This window comes from Sprattus sprattus (assembly GCF_963457725.1).
Source record: "Sprattus sprattus genome assembly, chromosome: 4".
Taxonomy (NCBI): domain Eukaryota; kingdom Metazoa; phylum Chordata; class Actinopteri; order Clupeiformes; family Clupeidae; genus Sprattus; species Sprattus sprattus.
Genome location: NC_137923.1, coordinates 12813558 through 12840738, shown reverse-complemented (window position 1 = coordinate 12840738; position 27181 = coordinate 12813558). Strand labels below are relative to the sequence as shown.

At 43.5% G+C, this 27181-nt stretch overlaps 3 protein-coding genes across 22 annotated transcripts in view; all 3 read right to left on the bottom strand.

Annotated features, from left to right (window-relative positions):
* Positions 1 to 4012: 4012 nt before the first annotated feature.
* xpa (xeroderma pigmentosum, complementation group A) lies at positions 4013 to 8674 on the bottom strand. Its single transcript, XM_080837349.1, has 6 exons — positions 8361 to 8674; positions 8155 to 8265; positions 7638 to 7743; positions 5939 to 6104; positions 5411 to 5528; positions 4013 to 5169 (listed from the first exon to the last, which is right to left on the bottom strand). The coding sequence occupies exons 1-6, from the start codon at positions 8521 to 8523 to the stop codon at positions 5015 to 5017; spliced, it is 819 nt and encodes a 272-aa protein (XP_080693475.1). The 5' UTR covers positions 8524 to 8674; the 3' UTR covers positions 4013 to 5014.
* Positions 8675 to 9760: 1086 nt separating this feature from the next.
* znf622 (zinc finger protein 622) lies at positions 9761 to 14604 on the bottom strand. 3 transcript variants are annotated; one of them, XM_080836929.1, is made up of 7 exons: positions 14542 to 14604; positions 13058 to 13615; positions 12464 to 12739; positions 12047 to 12209; positions 11481 to 11599; positions 10638 to 10781; positions 9761 to 10380 (listed from the first exon to the last, which is right to left on the bottom strand). In XM_080836929.1, the coding sequence occupies exons 2-7, from the start codon at positions 13602 to 13604 to the stop codon at positions 10259 to 10261; spliced, it is 1371 nt and encodes a 456-aa protein (XP_080693055.1). In that variant the 5' UTR covers positions 13605 to 13615; positions 14542 to 14604; the 3' UTR covers positions 9761 to 10258. The 3 variants fall into 3 exon arrangements, with proteins under 3 accessions (XP_080693055.1, XP_080693054.1, XP_080693053.1); XM_080836928.1 differs by having other exon boundaries at positions 13058 to 13618; positions 14542 to 14575; XM_080836927.1 differs by lacking the exon at positions 14542 to 14604 and adding an exon at positions 14464 to 14529 and having other exon boundaries at positions 13058 to 13618.
* Positions 14605 to 20069: 5465 nt separating this feature from the next.
* The window catches only part of LOC308363897 (single-stranded DNA-binding protein 2), a 52728-nt gene continuing 45616 nt past the window's right edge, over positions 20070 to 27181 (bottom strand). For 2 of the 18 annotated variants that reach the window (XM_080836788.1, XM_080836799.1), the window contains 12 exons: positions 25935 to 25994; positions 25593 to 25659; positions 25294 to 25361; positions 24297 to 24361; positions 23962 to 24007; positions 23664 to 23699; positions 23168 to 23222; positions 22852 to 22922; positions 21880 to 21958; positions 21756 to 21784; positions 21426 to 21527; positions 20070 to 20180 (listed from right to left, as the gene is read on the bottom strand). In XM_080836788.1, coding sequence (XP_080692914.1) covers positions 20151 to 20180; positions 21426 to 21527; positions 21756 to 21784; positions 21880 to 21958; positions 22852 to 22922; positions 23168 to 23222; positions 23664 to 23699; positions 23962 to 24007; positions 24297 to 24361; positions 25294 to 25361; positions 25593 to 25659; positions 25935 to 25994 — 708 coding nt within the window. In that variant the 3' untranslated portion in view covers positions 20070 to 20150. Of the gene's footprint in view, positions 20181 to 21425; positions 21528 to 21755; positions 21785 to 21879; positions 21959 to 22851; positions 22923 to 23167; positions 23223 to 23663; positions 23700 to 23961; positions 24008 to 24296; positions 24407 to 25293; positions 25362 to 25592; positions 25660 to 25927; positions 25995 to 27181 lie in introns of all 18 variants that reach the window. The other 16 variants (XM_080836800.1, XM_080836789.1, XM_080836803.1 and 13 more) reach the window with 14 other exon arrangements.

Sequence of the window (27181 nt, the reverse complement as noted above, 5' to 3'; positions counted from 1 at the left end):
AATTCAGTTGCTCACCTTACATTTTCAGCTGTCCAGCTGATTTGACATTCTCATTCATTCGTCAACCTAGGTATAGCCTATATTATAGGCCTATGCATAATATTTGCGTTTGTTCTGTAAATGGAATTGTATTTGACAGAGGATGGATGTAGGTTTTCAGTCTCTTTCAGTTTGTAAATTACAAATACAAAAATCGTTACTTTCCACCAGGTTCTCCCCAAATATGTCTGTTCAGGCCTGCATCACTGTAACTTAGACCAATCTGACATTAGAAAATGTTGATCCCCCCTTGCAAAGTTCAAATGCTACCTCAGTCATTGCACACTGCGGCCAGCTCTACCCTCATCCATGTGACACGCAACGACTGTGATATTCGAAGAAAGCGGGACTGGGCTAAATATCTTCCCACAGCAAGAGGGTGAAATTTGCCGAATGACAACAGAGCGATTAGGCTGCTGTGTTTGAGTACCTCACTCAAGCCCATACCCTATCTAGTGCAGTTCATGTAAAGGGTTAAGTAAACAAACTGGTGATAACTATGTGGTTGCAACCTGGAGAATTATCTAGCAAAAGTCTCCCCCCTCACACCATGTTCTCTATCATTCTTGTTGTCTTTTAGTCTAGTCTTGATAAACGTGTCCATGTTCAGGTTTAACTGACCTCCACAAAGAGGATAAATTTAGGCAGCTATTTAAAATGTGGACGCCTCTCACGCAAGCACAGCAGAGATCAGTTACGTACTGTGGGCCCTATCAAACAGCAGGTGGTAAATCATGAACACCATTAATCAGAGTAAGGGCCTTTGCATGCACCATCCTTCAGTACTCCTCTCTTTCTCTTCTTCCCTCTCTCTCACCCCCCAGCCCCCCCCCCCTCCACACACACACACATCATACCCACACACCACACACCCTCCAAAATAAACACACACAATCCAATCTGCTCCCAAAGCTGTTTCTAAATTTGTATATGCACAAAACTCCTTTCCTACCTTTGTCAAATGAAAAAGATAACTAAAAGTGTCATAAAAAACTATCCAAGGGGTACAATCACTACTGTCTATTATCCATGTTAATACCCATACATTCTGCAATGTATGAAAAGCAAAACACACATGAATAACACATTTCAAATATGCAATCTTACTCCAAAGAGAGCATTTAGATCTGCTACTGGATCTAAGCAGGTCTGTGAATCATTGCAGAGACATCCCAAACACTGTACAAATGCCACTGCCATAAAGGAGGGATTCGGCGGCAGCGCCACATCAGTCATATAATCACGACACATGGTGCCTCCTAGCAGGCTCCGTGGCCCGCTGACCCTTGGCGGAGGGCCTGCTCCATTCTGACCTTTGTTTGCTGGTGAACGCAGAGCAGCAGGTGTGTATACCATAGCAGCAGTCTGGGAACAAAAGTGAGAGAGAGGCCTTTGATAGACAGACAGACAGACAAACATACAAACAAACAGACACACACACACACAGAGGTAGACAGTTAGACATGTAGACTTACAGCCAGTGGTATAGAAAAAAAGACGCAGAAGTCGGACAAACAGGCAATGTCAGAGAAGACTGGTAGAAGGTTTGCACTCCACACAAAGAAAAGGAGAGCGGGACACAGACAAACCCGACAAAATTCCATAGTTTATCGATTCAGAGACTGGAATTTAAGCAGACTAGACCATAAGACAGACACGCAGGCACAAGACACAGACACAGGGAGGGGGTATGGGAGAGGTTGTGATTCCATGCGTTGAAGGAATTTAGTGGCTGGATTGCTGTGCAGTAAACCATCTCAGATAACATCTCTAATGTCAAAATTAAGAGGCCAGCTATTTAATCACATGCTGAAGTGCAAACAAAATCTATATAATGTTTACAAAACAAGTCTTCATGGAAAGAGTAAATGAATAAATCCAACAGGGCGCCGTGGCATCTTCACAGACACAGCATCTCATGGACTGTAATGGTACTAATCCTGAGATGCGTCAGAAGCACTCACCAATATATCACTACTTGGTATGGCAGAAGGCAAGGCGAGTTCTCGTAAAATTTGGGAACAGCTTGAGTTTCATGGGGGTGTGGGTGGTGGCGCTGGTGGGGTTGCAGCATATTTGGATTCCCCATTTGAGGAAACCATAAAATAAATGTCGATGGATGAATTTGGAGACAACAAACATTTACGACATACTGATCCTCATACGCTGAGAACAACTATTACTTATGCATAGGGATTATGGTGGAAGATCAACAGGCAGCGAGTAAGGATATTGCCACAGTGGCACAACAAGTCTTGACAATAGCAGTCAATGACATCCAATGCAAGACATCTATTTGGTCAGCCACTGTCATTTACATTATACTGTATGTGGCTACTGCTTTCAGTGTTTGTGGCGGTTCATCGAGGCATTCATCCAGTTAGGATTTCCTAAGAAGTCATGATACAAAATTCGGCATGACTAATGAGCATAGAGCGTTCTGGAGTTCAGAAAACAGTCCATGACAGCTTTGTTTTGTTTAAAGTTCATGATCAAAATCTGGAGCTGAGATTCTATAACTGTGTTTCTCTCTGATGTCACCTACATAAATCCCCACATCATTATAACAATTACATCTGCCAGACCAGCTCAGTCACTTTTGTTGCTGTGAGATGAAGCGGTGCTAAAACAGCTAATTGAATATTACCAAATTACTCAATTACACCTGGTCAAATAATAAACACAGTGAGCAGCCACATTGGCAGACACCAGGACACTGGGCCCTGTAACATAGCACCATCCCTCCAGCAATGTCAACCAAACAAAAAACACTACACTGTAACATTAATTACTTTAGCCTCTGGTTCAATCTTGGTGTTATCTCAGTGGCTACACACTCTGCCCTACCCTATTATGGACAGTACGTCTAAGAGCCATGTGTGATATTATTTATTGTCCTGTTGTACTCTGAGCCTAAAACAGCCAAGGATGATGTAGAGCTGTCATCAATAATTCAAGGTATGCTTGACATCTGTGGACAGGCCCTGGCTGCTTCATCACACACATCTCACGCACCAGCCATGCCCTTATTATATATAAATATGTTTGATCAGTTTTGTTTCATTTGCCCCCTCTTCAGCAGCCACACATGAGTCTCTGGAGCCGGATAGGGGAAGAGGTGAGGGGGAAAAGGACATAATTATCTATGCAGGAGGATTGCAGGGCTGATAAAGGAAATAAAGAAAGTCATCTGAATTAATTATATGCATGTATGTCCCCTCTCCAACCTCGAACATGAAAGAGAAATGTTAAAAGAAATGTAAAAAGTAAATTAAGTCTGAAAAGGCAAAAGGCTTCTATAATGAGAATCAAAAGAACTTGCTTGGGTTATAATGGTTCCAGGGGAACCCTATTTCATAGTACTACATTCAATATGGTATGGTAGTGCTTCATGATCTATGACAAACAATGGTGATATGAAATGATTCACATATTTTTCCATATACGCCATATACAAAGCAGCTTCATGTATCCCTTTATAGAGTTACAGAACAGCTCAATCAAATCAACCCGCACTATTTATTCTGGTAAAGCCGTGAAATTGTCATTTTAACAAAATAAGAAACAACTCAATAGTATTTATATCACAAAATAACAAAGAAATGTTTCCCCTCACTCCTAATTGCTTTCTCTTGAAACGCTCCTAATAATTCCTCTCTTCCTGAGGGGTTTGTTTCCCTTTCAATCCAGTGTTCAGAAAGGCCAGATCTTCCTGTGTGAGAAGACCAAGAGCACAGGTTTGCAGAGGAACAAAATGTGGCTCTGCTAGCAGTTTGTCTATTGATCGTAAACTGGAAATTGCACCTGAAACCTAACTCCCCTAGAGAATGTCTCAGTCAACGGTAGATGGATCCTCTGTCACGGGCGAGATACTGAGCACCTAGGCTGGGGTGCTATGAGGTTGAAGTATAGGTGAGGTCCGTGTATACCCGGGTCGGTCCCAGGAGTTTCACAGAATGCAGTCTTGGGTCAATGCACAGGTGTCTGTACTGAGTAAGACTTAACACTAGTAAAACAACTAAACATAAACACCGCCACCATCGAAATCAACAGCATTTTAATCTATCCATTATTTATTTAATTTTATTTACTGCAAAAAGAAAATTCATGAAACAGAGGCAATGGGAGGTTCATCTGTTGTTCTTATGCAGGCATTAGTCTGTAACACAACAACTTATGACAAACTAGTCCTAGAAAGTCAAAAGATTGTTCATAGCGATGTAATTGCTCTCTATCACCCCCTAGTGGCACATCATCAGAGGTAGAACTGAGAATCAAAGTTCTCATGGCTAAGGAGCTTGAGAATGGTGTTCTGCAGATTAACACAATACTGTACAGCATGATGAGACTACAAGAGACATAACTAATGCAGTCAATGACAACCAAACTGTGGTCTGGGTTGCTGGATATGAAATGAAGATTAGAGAGTAGAAAATATGGATGTGTCCGGAGTATCAACATTCATTTTGGAATATTCTGGTATTTCCCACTTTTTAAGGTGTCTTAACCGTTAAAAGTCCTTTAATAGATCCAGCTCCCCTTGACAGTCTGTTAGGGATTTTAGTTTTTAGTCTTTTGCCAAATGTGGTCGCATTACAGAAATTCCACCTAAGGCAAACAAAGGCGACAGCAAAGGACCTCAGAAAAGAAGTGCTGATACATGGATAGGTCAAGTTTCTAGTCTGTAATAATGAAAAAGCACAGGATTCTGCCACAGCAATCCTCAGAATGTCAGAATGAGAAAATGACCAACGGAATTTTTATGGTTGTTTCTTCCCCACACACCATATTTGGTTCTGAAGGCATCACCTGGACATTAGATTATGCTCCCTGAGAACAGTGTTATCCTCCCACAGCTGAAGTCCTGGCAGCAGGTAGGTGTAAATTAGATCCTCTTGTAGATGAAGTGCTGGTCCCAGGTAGAGGGGTTATCTCAGGTCATCTTTATGTAATCTGGTGATGGCAGGTGGAGGTGCTACATCTTCTCGAAGGTGAGCTGATGGCCACAGGTGGTGCAGGTCTTCCTGTAGAGGTCTTCCTCCTCATCCACCAGCTCTTCAGGGCCGTACTCATGCTGGTGCACGCTGGTGTCCTTCCGGAACATGCTGCTCCTCACAGCCTTCCTCAGCTCTGTCAAAGAGGAATCGTTCATTTGTACAAGTGGATTGTGTATGGATGCATCTGATCAGTACTAAGACCAACAGCTGACTGTATACATAAATAATACTGATAACCTAACAAACGCACATAAAGTTTTTTTTTGGCAGACTATTTTCAATGCTGACCCAGCTTAATGCAACTACTAATGCAACCAATGACGTAATCAGAGAGCCACCATCAAGGACGCACTACAGGTAGTTTCTGTTTTTACCTTTGACCTTCTTGTTGAAGCGTTTTTGTTTCTGGACCTCACGGTTCTCTTCACGTGTCTCCTTAGCCTCCTCCAGCGCCTCCTCACTCCCCCAGACCTCCATACCGCGCCCCTCCACCTACAAACACAGCCACTCCAGTTTAGCACTGACCAGATCCCAAGGGACCACTCTGGTTGTCATGTTTCACATAACTGTACAATTACCATTTCTTATACAATACAAATATTTATGACATTTTAATTTCATTGCTATCATTGATTTTATTCATCAATGCATGAGTTTGTATATACTTGACAGTATGTTGAATATATCAATTTCACTAGTGTGAGCTCAACAAAGGAAATCAGCCATTTAGGTTTGGTACCATCAGCACTTTGGCCTTGCAGCACCAGTATATTTACATTATAACACCACTCTGATATGTGGGAACCAGCACACCTAACCAACTTCCTTATTCATCCTAACACCACTGTGTGTATAATAGATTTATCTAGGTCAGCTCATCAGTATGGGTGGGAGAAGGGCACCTGCAGCTTGAGGTAGAGCTTCATGTCCCCCCATGTAGTGTTGTGGGGGTTCTTCCTGAGAATAAAGCGTAGTGGTGGTTCCCTCATATCCAGGTCACAGTCCTTAAGCAGATAGTTCTGCTTCGCCTCTGTTCGAGAGATGAGCTTGTGCTTCACGTCATTGTCCCTACAAACACAAGGAACAAGAAAACAACAAACATAACAGCAAGATTTGCTTCTGCTCTAATGTATATTTTCTTCACTCTTTCCTCCCTTGAATATCATTCTTAGTTATTTAATGTTCTATTTTTTCTTTATCTTGTTTTCTTCCTGTCTTTATTTCTTGCTTTTATTTTGTCTAAACCTGCTGTTATTGTGAAATTGTAAGGTTCCCCTGTTTACATGAAGGAATCATCAACTTGCACATACAGACACCGACACACAGCAAGGTTTGAATTGGCACCAGGGGTAATCCCGAGGTCATGTGCAACTGTCTGCATTTTCTCAAACATTCTGTTGAATTTTTTTTACCAAAACATTTTACACAGAGGCCTACTACTTGTTGTTTTTGGGATGACCAGCTATGCACCTACTTGTAAATCACACTTGCACGACCAGTAGATCATATCACAGAGTAGATAAAGTGAACGGCACATCTATTGGTGATCTTCCACTTGTTATACAGCTGTAGGTAAACCGTTGGTCCTAACCACAAAAACACACTACTGTTTGCATACAGATGCAGGTGCTTCCTTGCATACCGTCTTTCTTAAATGTTTTCTTGTATTCAAAAGTATTTGAATGGATTTCGACAAACACAAATGTGAATGAGTCTGGTTGAATAGAATTATATCAATAGTATTTATATCACAAAATAACAAAGAAATGTTTCCCCTCACTCCTAATTGCTTTCTCTTGAAACGCTCCTAATAATTCCTCTCTTCCTGAGGGGTTTGTTTCCCTTTCAATCCAGTGTTCAGAAAGGCCAGATCTTCCTGTGTGAGAAGACCAAGAGCACAGGTTTGCAGAGGAACAAAATGTGGCTCTGCTAGCAGTTTGTCTATTGATCGTAAACTGGAAATTGCACCTGAAACCTAACTCCCCTAGAGAATGTCTCAGTCAACGGTAGATGGATCCTCTGTCACGGGCGAGATACTGAGCACCTAGGCTGGGGTGCTATGAGGTTGAAGTATAGGTGAGGTCCGTGTATACCCGGGTCGGTCCCAGGAGTTTCACAGAATGCAGTCTTGGGTCAATGCACAGGTGTCTGTACTGAGTAAGACTTAACACTAGTAAAACAACTAAACATAAACACCGCCACCATCGAAATCAACAGCATTTTAATCTATCCATTATTTATTTAATTTTATTTACTGCAAAAAGAAAATTCATGAAACAGAGGCAATGGGAGGTTCATCTGTTGTTCTTATGCAGGCATTAGTCTGTAACACAACAACTTATGACAAACTAGTCCTAGAAAGTCAAAAGATTGTTCATAGCGATGTAATTGCTCTCTATCACCCCCTAGTGGCACATCATCAGAGGTAGAACTGAGAATCAAAGTTCTCATGGCTAAGGAGCTTGAGAATGGTGTTCTGCAGATTAACACAATACTGTACAGCATGATGAGACTACAAGAGACATAACTAATGCAGTCAATGACAACCAAACACAAATGTGAATGAGTCTGGTTGAATAGAATTAAAAGAGTTTGGTTTACCTGCACTTGTCACATACTGCCAGATCAAAGCTATTGCTCAGATAAGAATCCATGAAGGGTTTGGAACACTCCTCACACATCAAATAGTCAGACTCGATCACAGGAGCTGCAAACCATATGAAATAACATTGAATTGACAAAAGACCTGTATATGACAAAAGATAATTCCGAGTCACCGAGTTTTAGAAAAATTCCCACCTTAATGTTCCCCATAAACAAACATAAGACAAATAAATCTTAATGTCAATGTTGTATGAAGTATGCGTGCAAGTTAGGCTAATGACAAATTTGGTCACAGTGCTGCAGAGGCTGCGTTTCTTTTCTTTTCTTTTTTAATGCATATGGGTTAATGTGATTAAAAAAAAGAAACGGTTTAATAGATGGGAACAGTTCAGCACAGACAGTGTCCTAAGTCTGTCCGACTACTTTGGGGTAAGCGGAGTTTTGAAAACATGGGTAAATGCTAGGGAACTGTGAAGAAATAAAAACTGAAATTACAAACCAGCCCGAAGCCTACCTGGCTGCTGGGTCACTTTCTTAGCAATGTGTCCGTCTTCTTCATCATCTTCTTCAATGAAAAAGCCTGCCCCCGAATCGACTGTTTTCGCGACCTTCGCACATGTACCACCTGAAAGATGTCACGTTATCTATTCATATAAGGAGACCCATTAACAGAGTCGTCGCAGACATTTTCTGTAATTGCTGTTTAGACGTTATGTTTACCTTCTCCCGATGCTGAAGATGGTCGGCTAGCCAGTCGTGCTTGTCTCAACATCAGCGCCCGTTGTCTGTTGCGCTCTATCTTAGCTAACATGAAAGCCGACAAAGGCTCAGGCGTAGTTGTTGTCGGATCATGAGATTCCTTTTCTACCAGGGACGTCTCCATGATGGCCAAAAAAGCAATTTTTTTAAGCTAAGTATACAATGTGTTTAGGCTAAACTGGGATTGACCTCATCAGTGGTTCATAGCTAATCTGAACATGGCTAAAGTAAGATGCACTAAAGTACTAAAAAGAACAAACGATTGACAATTCCATAGCTTCCAGACTCGAGCCTTCTTCGTATAAATGATAAGTTCACTTCAAACCTTAGTAACACACAAGGTTGAGTAGCGTGTAGCCAGCGACAAAAACATGAATGTCAGTATGGCCGCCAGTCGTATTGTTTCAAAATAAAAGTCGAAACTTATTTATAATTAAAAAATTATACAAAGACGAAAAATGGAAGAAGAAAAAAAATACATAGAGCAAACTAGTGGTTTTCGGCTGAAAGTCATTTGTATCTTCAAAGAAGTTCTGGGAAATGACAAATCTCAAAATGTGTTAACAAGAGAAAAGATGTTTGAACTTCTACATGCGTCATTCTACCCATAGACATGTATAGACTCCCCTTTGAGTGCTTCAGCCCGTTGCTGCCATAGACATATTTACATGTACATACGTGGACAAAATTGTTGTTACCCTTCCGTTAAAGAAAGAAAAACCAACAATGGTCAAAGAAATAACTTGAAACTGACAAAAGTAAAAAAAATAATAATTAAAATGGATTGAAAATTAAGTAATCAAAATCAAACATTGCTTTTAAATTGTGGTTCAAAAGAATAATAATAATTAAAAAAAAAACAATGAAACTGGCCTGGAGAATTTTGTCCACGTCTGTATAATATGTCTTTGATTCTCCCTGCCTGAAACACAGTCAAAAGGTAGACAATAAAATGCATAGAATTGGCCTACAATAACTGCCGCCTGATAAACTTGTGTGGTTGAGAAAACAACAAATGTGTTTCTTAGTTGGGTTTTTTTAAACTTAGTTTTGCCTATTCATATTTTAATACAATTCTATAGAATATTTGTATTCAGTAATCAAGCAGTATAAAGTTTCTTTGTACCAGCTATGTGGCCATGGGTGTGAAATGCAACTTTCTGTATGTGGTGATGTATTATTGATATTATTGAGAACGAAAAACTCAATGACGTGTAGCCTTCCTAATAGGCTACCATCTCATGCCCTGGTTATTTGAAAGAGGAGTCTGCAAAAAAATCAATAAATTCTAGTCGAAATGAGTTACGCACTAAGTACAACTTTTTTTATCAGAGTTAAAAGGACTCAAATATTAGATCAGAAACTGATTATTCTGAACTTTATTTGTTAGGTTGGTACAGATGCATCTTACATAATAGAAATAAAAATCTGTTATTCCTCAAATAATTACAAATGTCTGTGGTCCATGTATAACACAAGACCCTCTTTATTGGTTGTTATTTCACACTGTTATCAATACAGGCCTAAGAATGACTATGGAAAGGTTCAGCAGCAGAATACCAGAAGAAATGACAGCTAGTCAGAGTAGTCATTACTCATAAGTCTTCAATTGGTTATATTAGGGATTAAACATCAGCAGGCCACCTAGCAGGTTACCTGGACTCATAATGACGAACAAGACCCAACTATTGGACTGCAACAGGGCTATGTTGGTAAGCACTAGAGGATGTAGAGACTCAACTACTGAACAGCAACAGGGCTATGTTGGTAAGCACTAGAGGATGTAGAGCGAGGATTCTCCTACAGCACCTCCTGCACAGAGACCAGTAGAGATGTGACGCCGGGCTCAAGTGGGTTATTCAAAACATGACTTGTGATCTGAAGTGGTGCATTGTGACCATGTTGTTATTCATGCCCGTCTTTAGAAGCCACTTGGACTTCATCCTCTGCACATACTGCATGTCCTTCTGCTGCATTTTACCTGAGACACAAGACGCAAAGACACAAAGAAGAAAAGCTGATTAGAGAATGAAATACACAAAGACCATAGCTGTGCAAAATGCAATAACTACCTAAGGCAACATTATTAGAGATTCCATTGCCACACATGGCATGACTTGCAATGACACAAAGTAACACATAAGATCTCTGGAATCCTATCCCTTTCACGCCATCGAGAGTGTGTGTGTGCTTTTCAGCGTATGTGTGTGTGTGTGTGTGTACACACAAATCCCTTACCTGCATTTCCTCCCCAGCCGAGGAGCTTATACTGCTTAAGAACCCGGCCCACAGCCCTTGTGTTATGCGCCAGAACCACAGCCTTCTGGTTGCCAAACTTCTGCTTGTAATAGCGCATCAGGGAACGATGGCCAACAATGGCACCTGATACCAAAAGCACACATTTGAGTCACATAACAAATCACATAACATGACCCAGATCTACTGGTCATGTACACAGAACTTAATGCATGTTTGTTAACGGGTATGCTGCTTAAAATCTTTGCTATCCAGCTCCCAAATATGGTTTAAAAATCCATGATCACCTGCATGCTCAAATACCTCTGCCCAGTTTTGGACATTCTGAATCACACTACCGCCTCTGATAGAGCCTTTGTGTACAGTATTATTACATTACAAGTCTTATTATAAAAGGAAAATGACTGCGTATGTGCAGACATACTTAAAAAATACATATGCCCAAAAAGACACGACAAAGCAACAAAGAATGGCGGTAGAAACGTTTAGGACCATGCGTGCCAGATGGCAAAATGTGTGCCTACATTAACAGAAAAAAGAGATTTTTATAAACACATCTTAAGAAACTCTCCCAATTAAGTCATGAATATGTATGTACACAGATATGAATACCTGTATGTGCTTTATTTCTCTCACTGTCCAGAGCTGCGTCTCCCAAAAGCCTTGTTGAGCAACCACGGCTGTGACTATGAGAGGTAACGTTCCCAATGATAGTCTCTATGTTACTTGCTAGTCTCTTGCTAGCTCTGTTAACGCTGGTAGTTGTTCAACAGCACTTTCTGGAAACGCACTCGGAACTAGCTCTGGAGAGGGGCGAGTGCGTACCTGAGGGGAGCGTGAGCTCCAGAGTGTCATCATCAAACTCAAACATGTTCTTCTCGTTAGGTAGCTCCCCGTCCCTCATCCCCGCGTCCTCTCCGTCTTTAGCGTCGGGGTAGCTGCTCCTGGAGTACCACAGAGAACAACAACAGTCAGGGCAGACCAGACAACAATATCAGCTTTAGAAGAGGAAAGCTCTTATTTATGGGTCAGATAACCTTTCCCAGGTCTGATATATAGCAACACACAACTGAATGGGAATGCTAAACTGAGACAATTAATTAAATGATAATTAAAAAAAAAAATCTTTAGGTAAGGTTATAGCAGTGGCAGGCATATATTAAAAACAAATAATGTTTTACATTAATGTTTATTCATTCCCTCATTAATCTCCATCTAAGCATCTCACAATCAATTAAGAGTGGTGACTTATTAGTGTAGTTTGGTCATTTTTGGTCAACAGTAAGCAGCGCTCAACATTCTTGGTGATGTACTCATTCACAGATTTTCAGCTCAACACCACCTGAGCTCTACATCTTCGACCTCAACACACACTCAACGCAGCTCAGTACCTGAAATCATAGAAGTCTGCAAACTCCAGGGCGGAATCTCCATCTGTGAAGAGTTTACAGTGGCTCTTGTCCACCATATGGCCCTGCACCGCTTCCGTGGAGTAGAACGATCGCCCCTTTTCATTACACCACAGGCACACGTTTCCCACTCCCACTTTCTCCCCTGTGACAACAAACACACCATCATGTCATCACGCCAGTCACTGCAGCCATGAATCAATCAATATAATGAATCAGAATCAAAGTCAATATCAAGCTTTCTATATTCTACAGATAAAAAAATTAATAAAATCGATCTATTTAGTGTTCTTTCTGTAGGCTACATGTGGGATTTGCATATATATGTTGTTATGATACAAGAGTCTGCTAAATGAGGGTTGGAATCTGACAGAAGGCACCAATGACAAAGCCTCCTACCCAGGTAAGAGAGGAGTCCCCTCAGGTCCACTAGGTAATCCACGTCAGGCAGGAAGAAGCTGTGCACTTTGGTCATGTGAGCCACGTTTCTGCTGAGAGAGCGCGAGTGGTGCCTGCAGAACAGACATTCTGTGACTGGAATGGCCCCGGGCGTGGGCTCAGGCTTCTCTGATGAACCTTCCTCCATCTCCTCTTCTGCGTCCTCGTCATCATCAGCGTCCATCTCATCATCATCATCGTCGTCATCATCATCTTCATCAACGTCCTCCCACTCCTCTGAAGGAAGGAAGGGTGATTCAGTAAGTCAACATAACCATCCCAGCATACAAGTACACATACTTTGGACGTCAGTGTTTTGGAATTAGGCTATTCTCAATCCCTTCCTACATGACATTAGAAGTGCCTTAGCGGAACTGGCAGTGCTTACTACAATTCTCTACAGGCTTTTATCCAAATCAACCAACAGTTCTCTGATACGGTTTACATATAAGCAGCATGTGTGCTACCTTGGTGTTGTCAGTACCTAATAACCTTACGCAGTTCTGGAAAAGCCCTTTTGTGGGATGAACAGAACCCACACCCCTCTGTCCATACCTTGCTCCTCCTCTCCATCCTCTTTCTCCATCTTCTTTGCTTGCTGCTCTAACCACTGTAGCCGTGGGGGTTTGTCTGGACGCGTTCGGTCCTTCTCCGCTGGCGTTGCTTTAGAAGGTGTAGGTCTCTGTTGCTCCTTCAGCGCTTGCTGTAGCGCTTCGTTCTGGGCGTCCTTATCCAGCTCCGCTCCCTTCTCCAGGTTCTTCTCGTTCATCCTCTGAACGCTCGCCTGGGCGGCAGCCACGACCCGTTTCTCGGCCTGTTGATGTTTGTTGGACTGCAGGTGGTTGGCGTAGGCGTTCGCGCTGCTGAAGTGCTTGTTGCAGGTGGCGCACACCTGCCCACTGCCGTGATTGAGCTGGTGCTGTTGCTGCTCGGCCGCTGTCCGCTGTGCCAGCACACGCTCCTCGAAGTTCTCGGCCGTGACAGGAGGCATGTCGGCCACTTTGCGCTTCAGATTGTAACGGTGCCAGTCGGTCTTGTAGTGTGCCCGCTGCACTTCACCATCGGTGAAAGCCACCCGACAGCTAATACAGGTGTAAGACATGGTTCCTTTGCCTGCTGGGAGTAGAACGTGTGGGGAAAGACTTGACATATTATAGTGATTTTATTTGTATGGTAATGAAGCATGAGAATAAGCATAGAATTTTGACTTAAATTAGTCAAAATTCACATATACATGTCACGTGGTTCACAATTGTATTTCCTCATTCAACTATAAATGTCACGCGACGCACATATGTAAACAATGTTAAAAAAAATGACAGACGTGCATTTACAAAGCGCTTACATTTCTGAACATCCCTGCATTTATTTGTGGATATTTGAACTTTCCTAACATGGGTCGTTTCACAAATGCATTGTTTTTCACGCAAATTCGTGGGTTTGACTAAATGTGACCATATGCGCAGTGTCCAATTATGTGGAGTACTACAACATAAGAGCTTCATACACCTTAATCCGTTTACATATGCGCGCCCGCAATCTGCGAGTCGTAGAATCGGTCTAACCCTATTCAACAATCCAGTCAAACTATCAAATATTCGATCTGTAAACCTGGATGCTCAGGTTCGAGCAATGTCACGATAAGAAAACGTTCCCTAACCTGAGTTACCTAATAACTAATGAGCTACATACAGATAGGTAACGTTAGCGAAGTTGTGTACTGCTGATGTGGTGACATCTCCACGTAATTTTGTATTCAAACCACCTTGTCACATTTTACAGTGGAAATATAGGCATTCACACTCAAAAGTACATATTCTTTTTCCAAAATCTACAGAACGGTGTCAAACCAGAACTACAAATGGGTTTTAAAACAAGTTAGCCAGCTTGCTAATGCTACCCAGCCAGGCAGCTAACGTAGGAGGAAATATGTGGCCATTTATAGTCTATTATTTGCTTACTTGTCATATACAGTCGGGGTACAACCAGCTAAACGGTGGTATAGTTACTACAAGCATCACGAAAATATGATCACTTACCGTCAGGTATGTGTGCAGCAAAACAACTGGCCAACACGAGGGGAATGACGTTATGCAATGACCTTTGACTGGCTAGTATGTCAAAATGCTTTTAACCATGCTACAGCGTCACCCTGTGGATCGGGGGATTACCCACAAACCTCCTATTATTCTTTTCCTCGCCTCCCTTTCCCATTGTCTTCATTTTCATTAATTTCCAACTGCAAGTGCATATTTATTGCATTTATATTTATATAAAAATAAAAACATTTACGATTAAAAAATATACATATGCGCATCAGACGAATAACCTTTTGTTGAGAGGGAAAATCTGTTTTGTGCATCTTTGACCTACGTTGACCTTTACTGCTCTCATTCATAATCCAGGTACATATGCCTTGTGTCTCCACATTTAAATGACAAGTCAAGCTCAATGAAACATTATTGCACATAATACAAAATAATTAAGACTTTCTGGACATACTTGTTTAATCACTTACTGACATCATTATTCAATCCTGTCTACACTTCAAGTGTCTTCCATCAAGCTCAATACGGGTAGGCCCTATGCATTTTGAGATTATCATTAAAGAGGCATAAATCTCTCATGAAGATTGTTAACACCCATCAACTAGCCTATCCCGTCTCATGAATGTGCATCTCTTCAGGAGACAAGTCATCCCAACCTTGGTGAATCAGTCAACACCATTAGCATGACGTGCTCCTGTGCTGCTCAGTTGCAATTAATAGTGGCCCAAGGGTCACCGTTTCACTACATTAATTAATATGCACTTTCCGGGAGAGGGGAGATAACCGCCACCGTGATTCACTACTCGCATGCATCTTAGTCCCCCTCCTCACAAGGGCACAGATCCCACCGACAGAGTTGGAGAGACAAGTGAACTGCAAGTTCCTGCCAGTGTGACTGATGTTGGTGTTGTGCTCGTACTCAGCTCCCCAGGGTAAGAGGGGCTGGATGAAACCAGAGACCTGCACCACAGAGGAGCTCTCCGGCGGGGTGCACACTACAGTTAATGCTCCAATTAAATCAAACCGATGAAATTTGTAATAACGATTAAGAACGAAGAACTTCACAAGTCTCATAAGAACATGAGAGAACAGAATATCTTTGTAAAAGGAGTTATGTTTTTTTTATTAGTCCATAATTTGTATCTACAATGAAGGGACACAAGCAAAAATAACCGACGACTCCATGAAAAAAAAACAAAAAAACAATTACATTTATTATTGATGCAGTTTTTCCATCTTTTTTTTCTTCTTAATAAGCATTTTTTTCAGTCTAAAGAAACTTTACAATATAAAGGAACATACAAAGGACTGATTTTTTTAAATTTTATTTACTACACAAGACACTCAAGTCCCTAAGACAAGGATCCAAACTACCCTAACATGAAATACAAAGCAAACTGCTGTGAGACTGCTTCATACTCTCAATACTGCTTATTGTCAGAAAGAACGATGAACAGTGCAGGAGAAATCGCCATCTCGTGTCTGCGTCCTCCACCAAACTGTTCCCCCAACACCACCTCCTTGAGCTCTTCCTCATGTTACAGTATTATACAGCTTCACAAGAGAAATACAGAGATGGCCAACATAGTGACTGTATTACATGTAGGACTGGGGGGACGGGCAGAGACTGAAATCTATACAACAGTAGCTCAAGATAACATTGAGGAGGAGAAACAGTCCCTCTTTTTTATAACTACTTTTACATTTTTTTTATTTAGAATGAGATTTTTTCTTCTTTTTTTGACATTTTTTTATTTTAAATAGATAAAAATCCTTCATAGTAAAGTGTGTTGTCTGCAATGTGTGGTCCCTTACTAGTTTAAAGAGACGATGTCCTGTTTGCCCATGAACATCACTTCCGGTTTCCTGCCTTCCTATAGTGGCCAGGCAGAAGAAAGACTCCAGTACCACAGACACGGCAACACAGGGTGCACCGAACACTTTCAGTGACATGCTCCTCGAACCTGCTTCACATACCTATCTGAATCTGGTTTGAGACTGGTTCAGATTCTTAGTGTAAACTGGCCAGTTCTACCTGTTTAATCCTAATTGGATTTAAACTTTAGACATTCAGGTACACTGAATTACAGATTCCCGCTTGCCCTGAGCCTACAGACCTCTTATTGACCCCCCCCCAATAATACTCTACCAAAACCCAAAGAAAATTGACTCATCCGTCTGGAAAAGGGGGATGTGAGTACACCGTCTCTTTAAATGGAAATATGGTCACTTCTTTGCACACCTTTTAGCAAGATTTGAATCCACTGGTAGTGACTGAAATATCAAAACATGTCAATGATATCAAAATGCATTTTACAAGTATTTACAAAAACAAATAAAGGAAACAAAATGACAAAAAAAGTGTGTTTGTATGTGTGTGTGTGTGTGTGTGTAATTGGATTTGGGTTGAGATGAAGTTTAAGGTTCAGAATAGAATCCTCTGTGTGTGTGTGTGTGTATATATATATATATATATATATATATAATGTTTATAAAATATGTGTGTGTGTGTTAGTATATATATATATATATATATATATGTTTATAAAATATATGTGTGTGTGTGTGTGTGTGTGTGTGTGCAACTGTGTACGAGAGGTGCCAAACAGCACCAAGTGCCCACCTCATTGTCTGCTGGACATGCAAGGCTGCATGAAATCGATGGGACTTGTACCCCAGCTCTCTGGAGATGAAAAGCTTGCGATGAGAGCCTTTCACATGTGGTGCAACAAGGGCTTAGCCACCATCAACAGGTTGTTCATCCCCTCCACATTAAAATTACAAACACACACACTTTACTTAAATACACAGCAACAAACACCAAAACAAGAAGGGGAAAAAAAAACTGAAGTATTAGCAGAATGCCAAAACAGTACAGGAGTACAGGCCAGTCGTGTCAATGCCAAAGGTGAGACTCCAGAACTGACCAATCGTTTTGCATTTTTAGAGAAAGGTGCTGATCAGACTGGGAGGGTAACGCGAGATGTTGAGGGATCATGAGGGGATGGCGGTGTTCAGGACCAAGGCTGGGGTTCCAGGTGTGGACAACATGGTTCCTCTGCTTGAGCTCAAGGTTCCTGTTCCACTTCCACAAGCGCCGCTTGAGTCAAGTCATTTGCATGCTCGCTCACTGTCTGCTACGGACTAGCCATGTGTCACTCATCACAGTACCATCCACACAGAGAGTCTGTCAGTATTAAAAACAGAAGTAGAGGGACACAGCCAGCCTGAGAGAGAGAGAGAGAGCGATAGATAGAGAGGAGAGAGAGAGAGAACCACCCCATCTCTAGGTCCCGGGGAAAGCTCGCATAACTCTGGATGACGGCGGGCTCCATCCCAAGGATTCAAAGAGACAGGTATTTGGCAAGCCCAACACATATGCTGGCATTACCCTTAGTATTTACAAGCAGGAGAGGCAGTGATGTGGTATTTTTTTTTCTATATTTTCTTTCTTTTTTTTTTTGACAGTGTTGATTTCTCAGCAAAACAAAGTTCTTTTCAGAGGTTTTGGATAATTTAGCCTCACATGGATGTGGTCAGCTATTTTTTTTTTTTTTTTAATAATTTATTTTTAGGCACTCAAAAATGGGAGCAAACAGTACCTTGTCTACCTAACGAAAAAATGACCCAGACAGATTAATAAAAACAAAACAAGAACCTGTTGATGGTTAAGGTCATTACTCAAAGTCCAGCAGAAAGGTGTGATCAGTCATCCAACTACATGATCACTTGACCTGCGACCATAGACTGGTCAGTTCCTCCACGTCATCCCAGGTGACCAAAACCATACTGAAGACTGGGCCTACGAGATCTTGATACTGGTGCGAATCTTTCAGAGGTATATCAGAAGTGAGATATTTACATATGTACTCTACTTCCTGATGGGTAAACAGGCTGCAGAACACATGCGCACACAAAGACAATAACTTTATGATCAAAAGAGTACAACAACAGGAATTGTACATCAAGCTCTGAATGGTTGGGGAAACTGAACCACATTTGCCTTCCTCTAAATTTAAAGTCCATGACTGGGGTAACAAAAAAGATAACTACTACCATTTAAAAATAAGTCCTACACTTGCTTTAGGATTTGGGGAAATTCATCCTAGTTTAAATCAGAAGTGGGTGTTGCGGTGTTGCAGTGTACGTGTGTGTGTGTGTGTGTGTGTGTGTGTGTGTGTGTGTGTGTGTGTGTGTGCACATGTGTGTTTTAAGATCAGGGGCTTAAGGGCAGAAGTGTTCTGCACACCAGGGAGAGGTAAGGTCATGGTCATGTGGTTCCTAGAGGTGTCTATGCTGTTTAAAGGGGAACATCTCTGGCTTTGCTTCATGAGCAGAGACGCACAGCAGCCAGCTGGTCAATAAAGGGATGCTCTCCCCCTCCAAAAGACACTCACGTATGGTGAGGATGGCGCTTAGGGACTCAGTCAATAAACGGGTATGCTTAAAACGGGTATGCTTAAAATGAATGGAGGATAGCACAGCCAATTCTGACAAAATATCTGACAGAGAGAAACAATGCTAAATGTCTGTCGTTGTGACAACTGCAGTTGTGCAATATGAGTGTGTGCTTGTGTCTGGTCATTGTCATGGTTGCTTGGTAACGATGTGCCCATCCAAGGGTAACAACAACAAAAAAAACAAAAAAATCTAATTAATAGTCATTATAACAATATTAATACAAAATAAAATAATATTAATAATACAATACATACACAATATAATGAAAAAAAGTCATTGCGAAACACAACCTCTTTAAAAAATGTACACAATAAAATAGAGGGGGGGGGAAGGGGTTAAGTTCAGACATCTTCCTCCCCCTTCTGTGTTAAACTACTGCATCCAGAGGGTCAAGAAAAATTAAAATACAAAACAAACATCAAAATTTAAACTACAAAAAAATGTTACAGAGTGAAGAAATGCCAACTCAATCAAACAAACAAAGAAACAAAACGAAACACAATGAAAGCTGGGTAGCCTGGCGTTGGTTGGTCATGCTGTGCTAAAGACTCCTGGCTGGTGTCCCACCTCCATCTCCCTTCCCCTCTTCTCTCTCTCTCTCTCTCTGTGTCTGTCTGTCTGTCTGTCTCTCCGTCCTCATCCCCCGGCCTTATAGTCCTGGGCCCGTGAGGAATGCTGGGAGGCAGGGTGAGTGGTCAGTGTGGAGACTCTTCCTGTGGCTCTGTCGTTGCTTCCTCATGCCGCCTGTCCCGACACCCGAGCTCCTGCTGCCACTGCCACCGCCGCCTCCAGCCATGGCATATGTGGCGGGCAGCGTGGGCATCCCCAGAGGCCCGTGCTCCAGGGGCATCCCAGGGGACTGAGCCACAGCCACAGTTCCACAGAGCGGGCAGGGGGGAGGTGGTGTGTGGTGGTAGTGAAAGGGGGTGTTTAGGGAGAGAGAGAGGTTGGGCAGGAGGGGGGGGTTGAGATTGAGTTTTTCGTTCGTAGACGCGAGGTTGGAGGGGTGGGTCACAGAGGGGGCAGGATCGGAGGAAGGCAGAGCCGTTTCGGCAAATGGGTACAAAAAAAATAAAGAAAACCATAACAAAAAAAAGAGAGAAAAAAAAAAGATAAATGAAATAACAAAAGAAGAAAAATCACACACTCATCGTCATGTTGGGTGAATACTGAAAAGAGAGAAAAAGGGGAATGGGGGGGTGGGGGGAGGGAGAGAGATGAGAGCCAGCAAGCAACAGTGTGAAAACATTACACTGGGGGACTGCTGTCGGACAGGCCAAAATATACGTTCTGTCCTTTCCCGAGCCACTTATCCTTAAAGACTAAGGAAAAGAAAAACACGGTGCAAAGAGAATCCGACTACACTTACAATTTATCCAACGTAACTATGCGACGGTGGATGTTATTGACATGGTTCTTTAAATGTTTCTGCCAAAAGGAATGGGGGGACGTCATTATCTCTAGTGTACCCTATGCTAAAGGAGATAAGAGAGAAAGCTTTGAATCACCTTTCCTTAGTATTTAGAGAATTTGACCAGCTCTCATCATAGCTGCCACTTAGATACTTCAGGGTAATTTCACTCCGCTAGAAACCTTCTTAAGTAAAAATGACTATCCGACTGCAGCCTAGGCCAGTATCCATGCTATCCCAAACTACAGCAGAAAGCAGGATTTAGTGCAAGTTGCTTTCCTGATGGTGTCTTGCTTTTCACAAACGCAGTGAAAAGGCAGTTAATGCTACTGCAGCCTGGCAGTCTACCAGGGTTGGCTGCTGCATGTCTACATTTAAAGCACTTTGGCCCCAATTTACAGTACATACGTTTAGAAGGGTCACAAGCAAATATGGCTTAACTTGCCGGGAGGGGTGGCAAGAGTGATGGGGAGGGACAAATACCTCAGGTAATTGTAGACTGGGCCCTTATTTACCACCGGATGTCTGTATATATATTACGTACATCTACCAAATGCTGGCTGTGTACAACACCTGTTGTTTCCCTCCCCCCCCCTTCCTACCTCCACCCGACCGACCTTAAGCAGATGGGTCCCCCCTAATGTGCCGTGGTTCTGCTTAAGGTTTCTCCCTGACTAACAGGGAGTTTTTTTCTTGCCCTAAGGGAGTTTTTTTCTTGCACAAAGGGGGTTCAGGCTCTGGGCTCTGTAAACTGCCTAGAGACAATTTTATTGTTATGGCGCTATATAAATACAATTTAATTGAAATGAATTGAACTACTGAAAGCTGGTTGGCTACTTTTTGTCTGTGAGAAGCTGTGAGATCCATGCTGATTGGCCGTGTGATGGGCTGATCGCAGCTGACTGGCTAATGCGGTAGCGTGGCTGCTGGAAGGAGCTATGTGAATGGAGGGTTTCAGAAGGGTGCAGGCTAGAGGGCGGGGCTTTGGGCAGGCTCTACTCACACTTTCACTTTGGAAGGGGTTGAGGAAGTTGCCACCCATCTCCCCGTCGTCACGCGGGGTGCCCGGAGGGTTGTTCATGCCTGCCATGTTGTTGGGAGAGTTCTGGGGGTAGAGGTAATAAAGAAGATTTAGGGGAGATAATTTTATCCCAGTTGTATCTACAAAATGAGACTCATTTATACACTTCACTGTTTGGTGCAATTCAGTGCTGTAAGTCGTTTTGCATCATTACTGGTGCAGGGTAATGGAATTTACTGCTATAATTCTGAAACAGCAAGATGTCAAAAGGCATATTTTGCACCACATGTACACTAAGAGGTTTGTGTGTACCTTTGGCAGCCCATCCATGTCTCCAGAGCCTAGAACAGAGGAGAGAAGAGGTGGTTAGATCGACCCAGGGACCCACAGAACTCCCGTTAAAGCCTTTGTGTTTGTGTGTGAGAGGGGTGCTCACCTAGCGATCCGTTCATATGGTGGGGCTCCATGGATCCCATCCCTCCCATTGGGCCATCAGGGCCAGGACCCATAGGGAACTGAGGGGAGGGGCGAGAGAGAGAGAGACTTAAATTTAATAGATTTCATGTATCGTTTCCACCCTAATAAGCATTAGTAGTCAACCCAAAGTAGTTGGGTAATACGATCTTGTTTGGTCACATGACTTCAATTTACTTTGGCAGTATTACTGTGTATATTTCTTCTAACAATGCTTATTGAAGTTTAATATGGGCAAGACAAAGTGAGAGACGCAGGGGGAGAGAGGGAGAGAGACGTAAGGACACTTAACGGGCAGTCACCGTGTGATTATACATAAGCGTTCGCCCCAACGTGACACCTGTCGGCATTTCATCTCGACAAAGACCAGACAAGGGTCACGACACTGCCAGCTTAGCTTTGGGCATGAAAAATTCACACAAACACTTAAGGGCTTAAAGCACGGACGGCCACGCTCTGTAATCAAGCACTCCAGCTGGTGAGGTCACCAGGAGCGGTCACTGACTCCGCACCCAACCATTGCGTGTGGCCAGATCTCTGTGCGATTAATGCACCAGATCTGGCCACATGCCACTAGCTTGTGTTACAGCTAGTGGCATGGGGAACATTTCAATGGTGGAGAGCAGAATGGATTCAATTAAATACCATGCTTAAAAATGTAAGGATAATTGGAAATCACCTATTGGTGATCAGGTCATCTTTTATTTGTTTAGCTAGTTCACGGTTACAGAAATTGAAATCAATCAAATTCAATATAACTGAATAGAGATATGACCAAGAAGTGGTCTCAGGCCAGACACGAGCATGGTACCGTAAGCGGTAAGGGCGCCTGACGCTCCCCCAACACTTTCATAGTGGTATCCCGGCAAAGCTGTTGGGAAAGGCCGATCAGATCCAGAAAACAGTGCAGTGCCATCACACAGAGTCCACTTACATTAGGTCTGTTGCCACCAGGACCGATGGGGTTCATCATCGTGTAGATGTTTTCACTTGAGTTTGTGGAGTCTGGAAGAAACAGAAATCAGGCAAGCGTTTACTACAGGAAGTTTCAAATCAGGTGTGAAACATGCAATTATAACATGGCAGGACAAGGGAAAGTTCTGGAGCCCTGTCAGTCCTAGTCAGGACCACATGCTACGTTAACAAGGTGATTAAGGGGTTCTGTGGACCGTTAGGGATATTAAAAGCCTTGTTTTACACGAGTGACTTTTACAGAGAGTTGAAGGGAAAAGACCAAACCAAACACATACCTCCTGGGCTGGGCATGATGGGAGTTCCTGGTGGACCCCCTCCTCCTGGAGGACCCTGCACACGAAACACACACACACACACAAAAACATCTATAAATTCCTGCCTTGTGCTACTAATCCCACTGCCTGTGCCTCTAGCTACCATTTTAAACCCTGCAGAAGAACTAAGACACTGCAGGCACAGAACAAAGAACAAAGACACTGCAGGCACAGGGGAACTGTTAAGACAGTTTGACTAATTCCAGGGTATTTTACAGGCAATGCCCCTGGGGTGCAGGGAGGAAGAAAATGGGAACTACACGGGAGATGGGGAGGGGGAAAGAAAAAAAGTGGAGGGGACCAAAAAAAAAAAAGAAAAAGGAAATTCAATACATTAGCAAACTTTAATGTGTGTTTAGTTCTGCCTTATGTACTTGTACTGGAGCTAGGGGACCGGTGGTGGAGCAAGCAGCCAAGAGTGTTGGCCCAACTCCACAATCTGGTCTGTGCTACTCACCACGTAGTTGCCTGGAGAGGAGGAAGAATACGCTATCTGTTGGGAGGGGGAGAAAAAGAAAGCCTCATGTCAGGGTAAATAAATCACTTTTATGAATATTACACGTTGCGCTGCGCTGACAATATTAGCTTAAGACTCTCGGCTGCGGGGGAGAGCGGAGGAGTGAGAACAGTTACACTCAAGAGTGTTATTTCCCTGATAAAAGGTTACAGGCGAGACAGCCGACTCTTGATTCATGGGCGTGTGTGCGTGTGTGTGTGTGTGTGTGTGTGTGTGTGTGTGTGTGTGGAGGACTCACCGAGTTAGCGTTCGGGTTGGGCCAAGGACCTCGGCCTCCAGGGCCCCTGACAGGAAAAGGGAGAGCAGAGAGTCAAGGGGGTGCGTGCGCGTGTGTGTGCATGTTCATTTGACTGATGGCGAATAGGTCTGACAGATTTGTATTGATGGCTGATTGCTCAAACACAGATATAACTATAACATTTAGTTAGAAATGAACTGAGTGTGTGTGACACAAAGAATAATGTGAAAAAGAGCATGTGTGTGAGCAACACTGTCTGTGCATGTATAGTTTTACTGAATGCGTTTTATTGGAATTTTGTGTGTGTGTGTGTGTGTGTGTGTGTGTGCTCTTACATGTTCATGCCTGGCATGCCTGGCCCTCCGAGAGAGTTGGGTGGAGGTCTCATCCCGCCGTAGTTCTGCAGGGAGAAGCACACATGGTCACACCAGTTCATAGGAGAGGTCAAAGTCTCACAGAGGCCACTCAGGGGCCTACAGCAACACTCCCCACTGTGCCCTCTTCCCTTCTGTCAAAGCTGGGGACAGGATGTTTTGTGTGTGTGTGTGTGTGTGTGTGTGTGTGTGTGTGTGTGTGTGTGTGTGTGTGTGTGTGTGTGTGTGTGTGTTTCTGAGCAAGTCAGAGTGACCCAGAATGAGAGAAAAAGTGAGTGTGAGCGTGCGCCTTGTGCATATGGCTGCCTACGCTGTATTTAGTGTGTGACGGCGTGGGCCGTAAGCTCCAAGCAGCCCCGCTTTGTTCCACACTCCTCCATTAGTCTAACAGATGCCTGAGCAGCTGCTGGCTTGCCCATGGTCCAGACTGCCTCTTCTACCGTGGGGACAGGTGGGGCAGACGCAGCAGCCACAGCAGCCGCCTGCACCGGAGGTAACCTGTGCAGGAGATTCTCTACACAGAGCTCTCTACAAAGGCAGGGTCACATTCACTTTAAAGGGCACTCTGATCACCTGTTCACCGATTTGAAAGGAGATACCATATTCATCCTATTTTAAAGTAGACATTGTGCCACACTGGTGAGAACATTGTGGAATATTAAGGACAGGTTTGGGCAGAATATCAATAGAGATATTAAAATGTTTGGGAGGTTAGAGAGATTGGGCTCTGTTAATGAAATAATATTAATAAAGGAAATTAAAACTAGAATGTGTCACTCTTTCAACAGAAGTTGATGATGGTCAGCTAATGGATGTCAGTTGGATAACACAGGAAGAGCCAAAGTGCACTACTCTGAGTGTGCGTTGCGTCGGTCTTTGCGTGTGTGTGTGTTTGGTGTGTGTGTGTGTGTGTGTGTGTGTGTGTGTGTGTGTGTTTGGGGGGCGTAGTGTTGCCTACCTGTGGGCCCATACCACCCATCCCTCTGGGGGGGTTCATGCGCATTGGGCCGCCCATGTTGGGGTGTCCTGAAAGAGAGAGATTGTTATAGCCTTTGCACAGTCTAAGGGTTATAGAGAGAGAGAGACTTGACGTCAGGCAGAGCAACGGAATCTCTCTCTTAGCTTAGGAGTGACTTTGTAAAAAAGGATTTAGGAGAAAACGTCTAGTGAAGAAATTGTAGCGTGACGTGGCAGAGTAGTACTCTTAGTGGTAAGTGAAAATGCTTTGTGAACACGGGCCCTGTTCCAGTGCCGTACCTTGTGGTCTGGTGGGGTCCAGACTGTTTGGCAGTAGTGGCTGGGACCCGGGGACTCCCACTGGAGGCTAGAGCAGGAAGTGAGAGAGAGAGACACATGTGAGACACGCACTCATAAACATGCAGCCGAAGAGACACATGTGAGACACATATTCATATTGACTGACGATGACACTCGATATCTGTGTCTGGCAAACTCCTTAATCCTAAGGGATGTACACATGGTTGCATCTATATCCCTCAAACACAGAGTGTGTTTGCTGGTCTTGTGTGTGGGTTAAACATGCTCTGGTGACAGCATGTGTCGATGCAGGTAGGTGATGAGTTAGGAATTACGCAGTACCTGATTTGGCATACGGAGGCCGGGCCGGGGTCCACCTGGGTACCGCGGAGACATGAAGGGCTGCCAGAGACAGACAGAGAGAGGAAGAGGGGGGGGGGGGGGGGGGAGTGAAGAGTTATCACTTTTCTGTACCACACAGTTACAAATACAAAAACAGAAATGTGGCAAATAAAATGCAAAAAATGTGAACGAGACAGAATGAGCGTGACCATTGCAAGCGGGGCAGTTCCACAGCAGTGAGAGGAGAGGGTTGGATGAAAGCACTGATGTGAACAGCGTGAGTAATGCGAGTCCACAAAGCATCATCACACACACACACCTATCATCACCACTCAGATAATACACCCAGAAACACAGTTTTTCTCTCCAAACAAACGCGTGCACACACAGACAAGACACAGACACAGACACACACAAACACACACCTACACCGATACACAGCCCGAAACCCACATGTACCCTGCCTGCAAAAAGACCTTGGATGTATGCCACACTATGCCAGGCCACCAAGACAAGCTTCCAAGTACGGTGAGATAGCAGGCAACACGTCTCAAAGAGGCAACTACACTAGTTGGGCCTCTGCTCCCATCCACAGTGAGAGAGCTTTAGTCAGATGGAGACCGAGCACAACATCAGAGGAGAGGAGAGGAGAGGAGAGGGGAGGAGAAGGGGAGGGGCGATAACAGCTCTCCTGAGAGAGGCCAGCAGGGAGGCCATTAGAGGGGCGCGCATCACAGACCGTCTGTGCCCCGCACACACCCCAGCCCCATCTCTGGCTGCCACTCAAGCCGCTACCGTGGCAACAGCAGCTTCAGCAATGCAACAGCCCTGGGGCTTGTGGTTGTGGAAAAAGGAGAGAAAGAAAAGGAGAGATGGGATAAGAAAGAAGGGACAGGAGTGTATTGAGTAGCGCAGGTCTCTGTAGGAGCGGTTAACCATGTTAACATGTGGCAGTGAAACCGGAGGAAGCGGGGAGTGTGTGGTGCGGTGCGGCAGGGTAGTGGGGGGCGCGCAAGGAGTCGGCTTTCTCTGCTAATTGGAGTGGTGGTGCCACCCGAAACGGCCCCGGTGGAGGCGGTCATATAATGGCCGGCCACTATCTCTCCTCCACCCTCTGTCCCTCCCTCGCTCCTGGTCCTTCTCTCCTCACCTAGGAACTAAAGGTACGAGAGACACACTTTGCCTATAAGCTGAGGTGTGTGTATAGGCTCCGCTGTGCTATGTTACAGGGAAAGACGTCATATGCT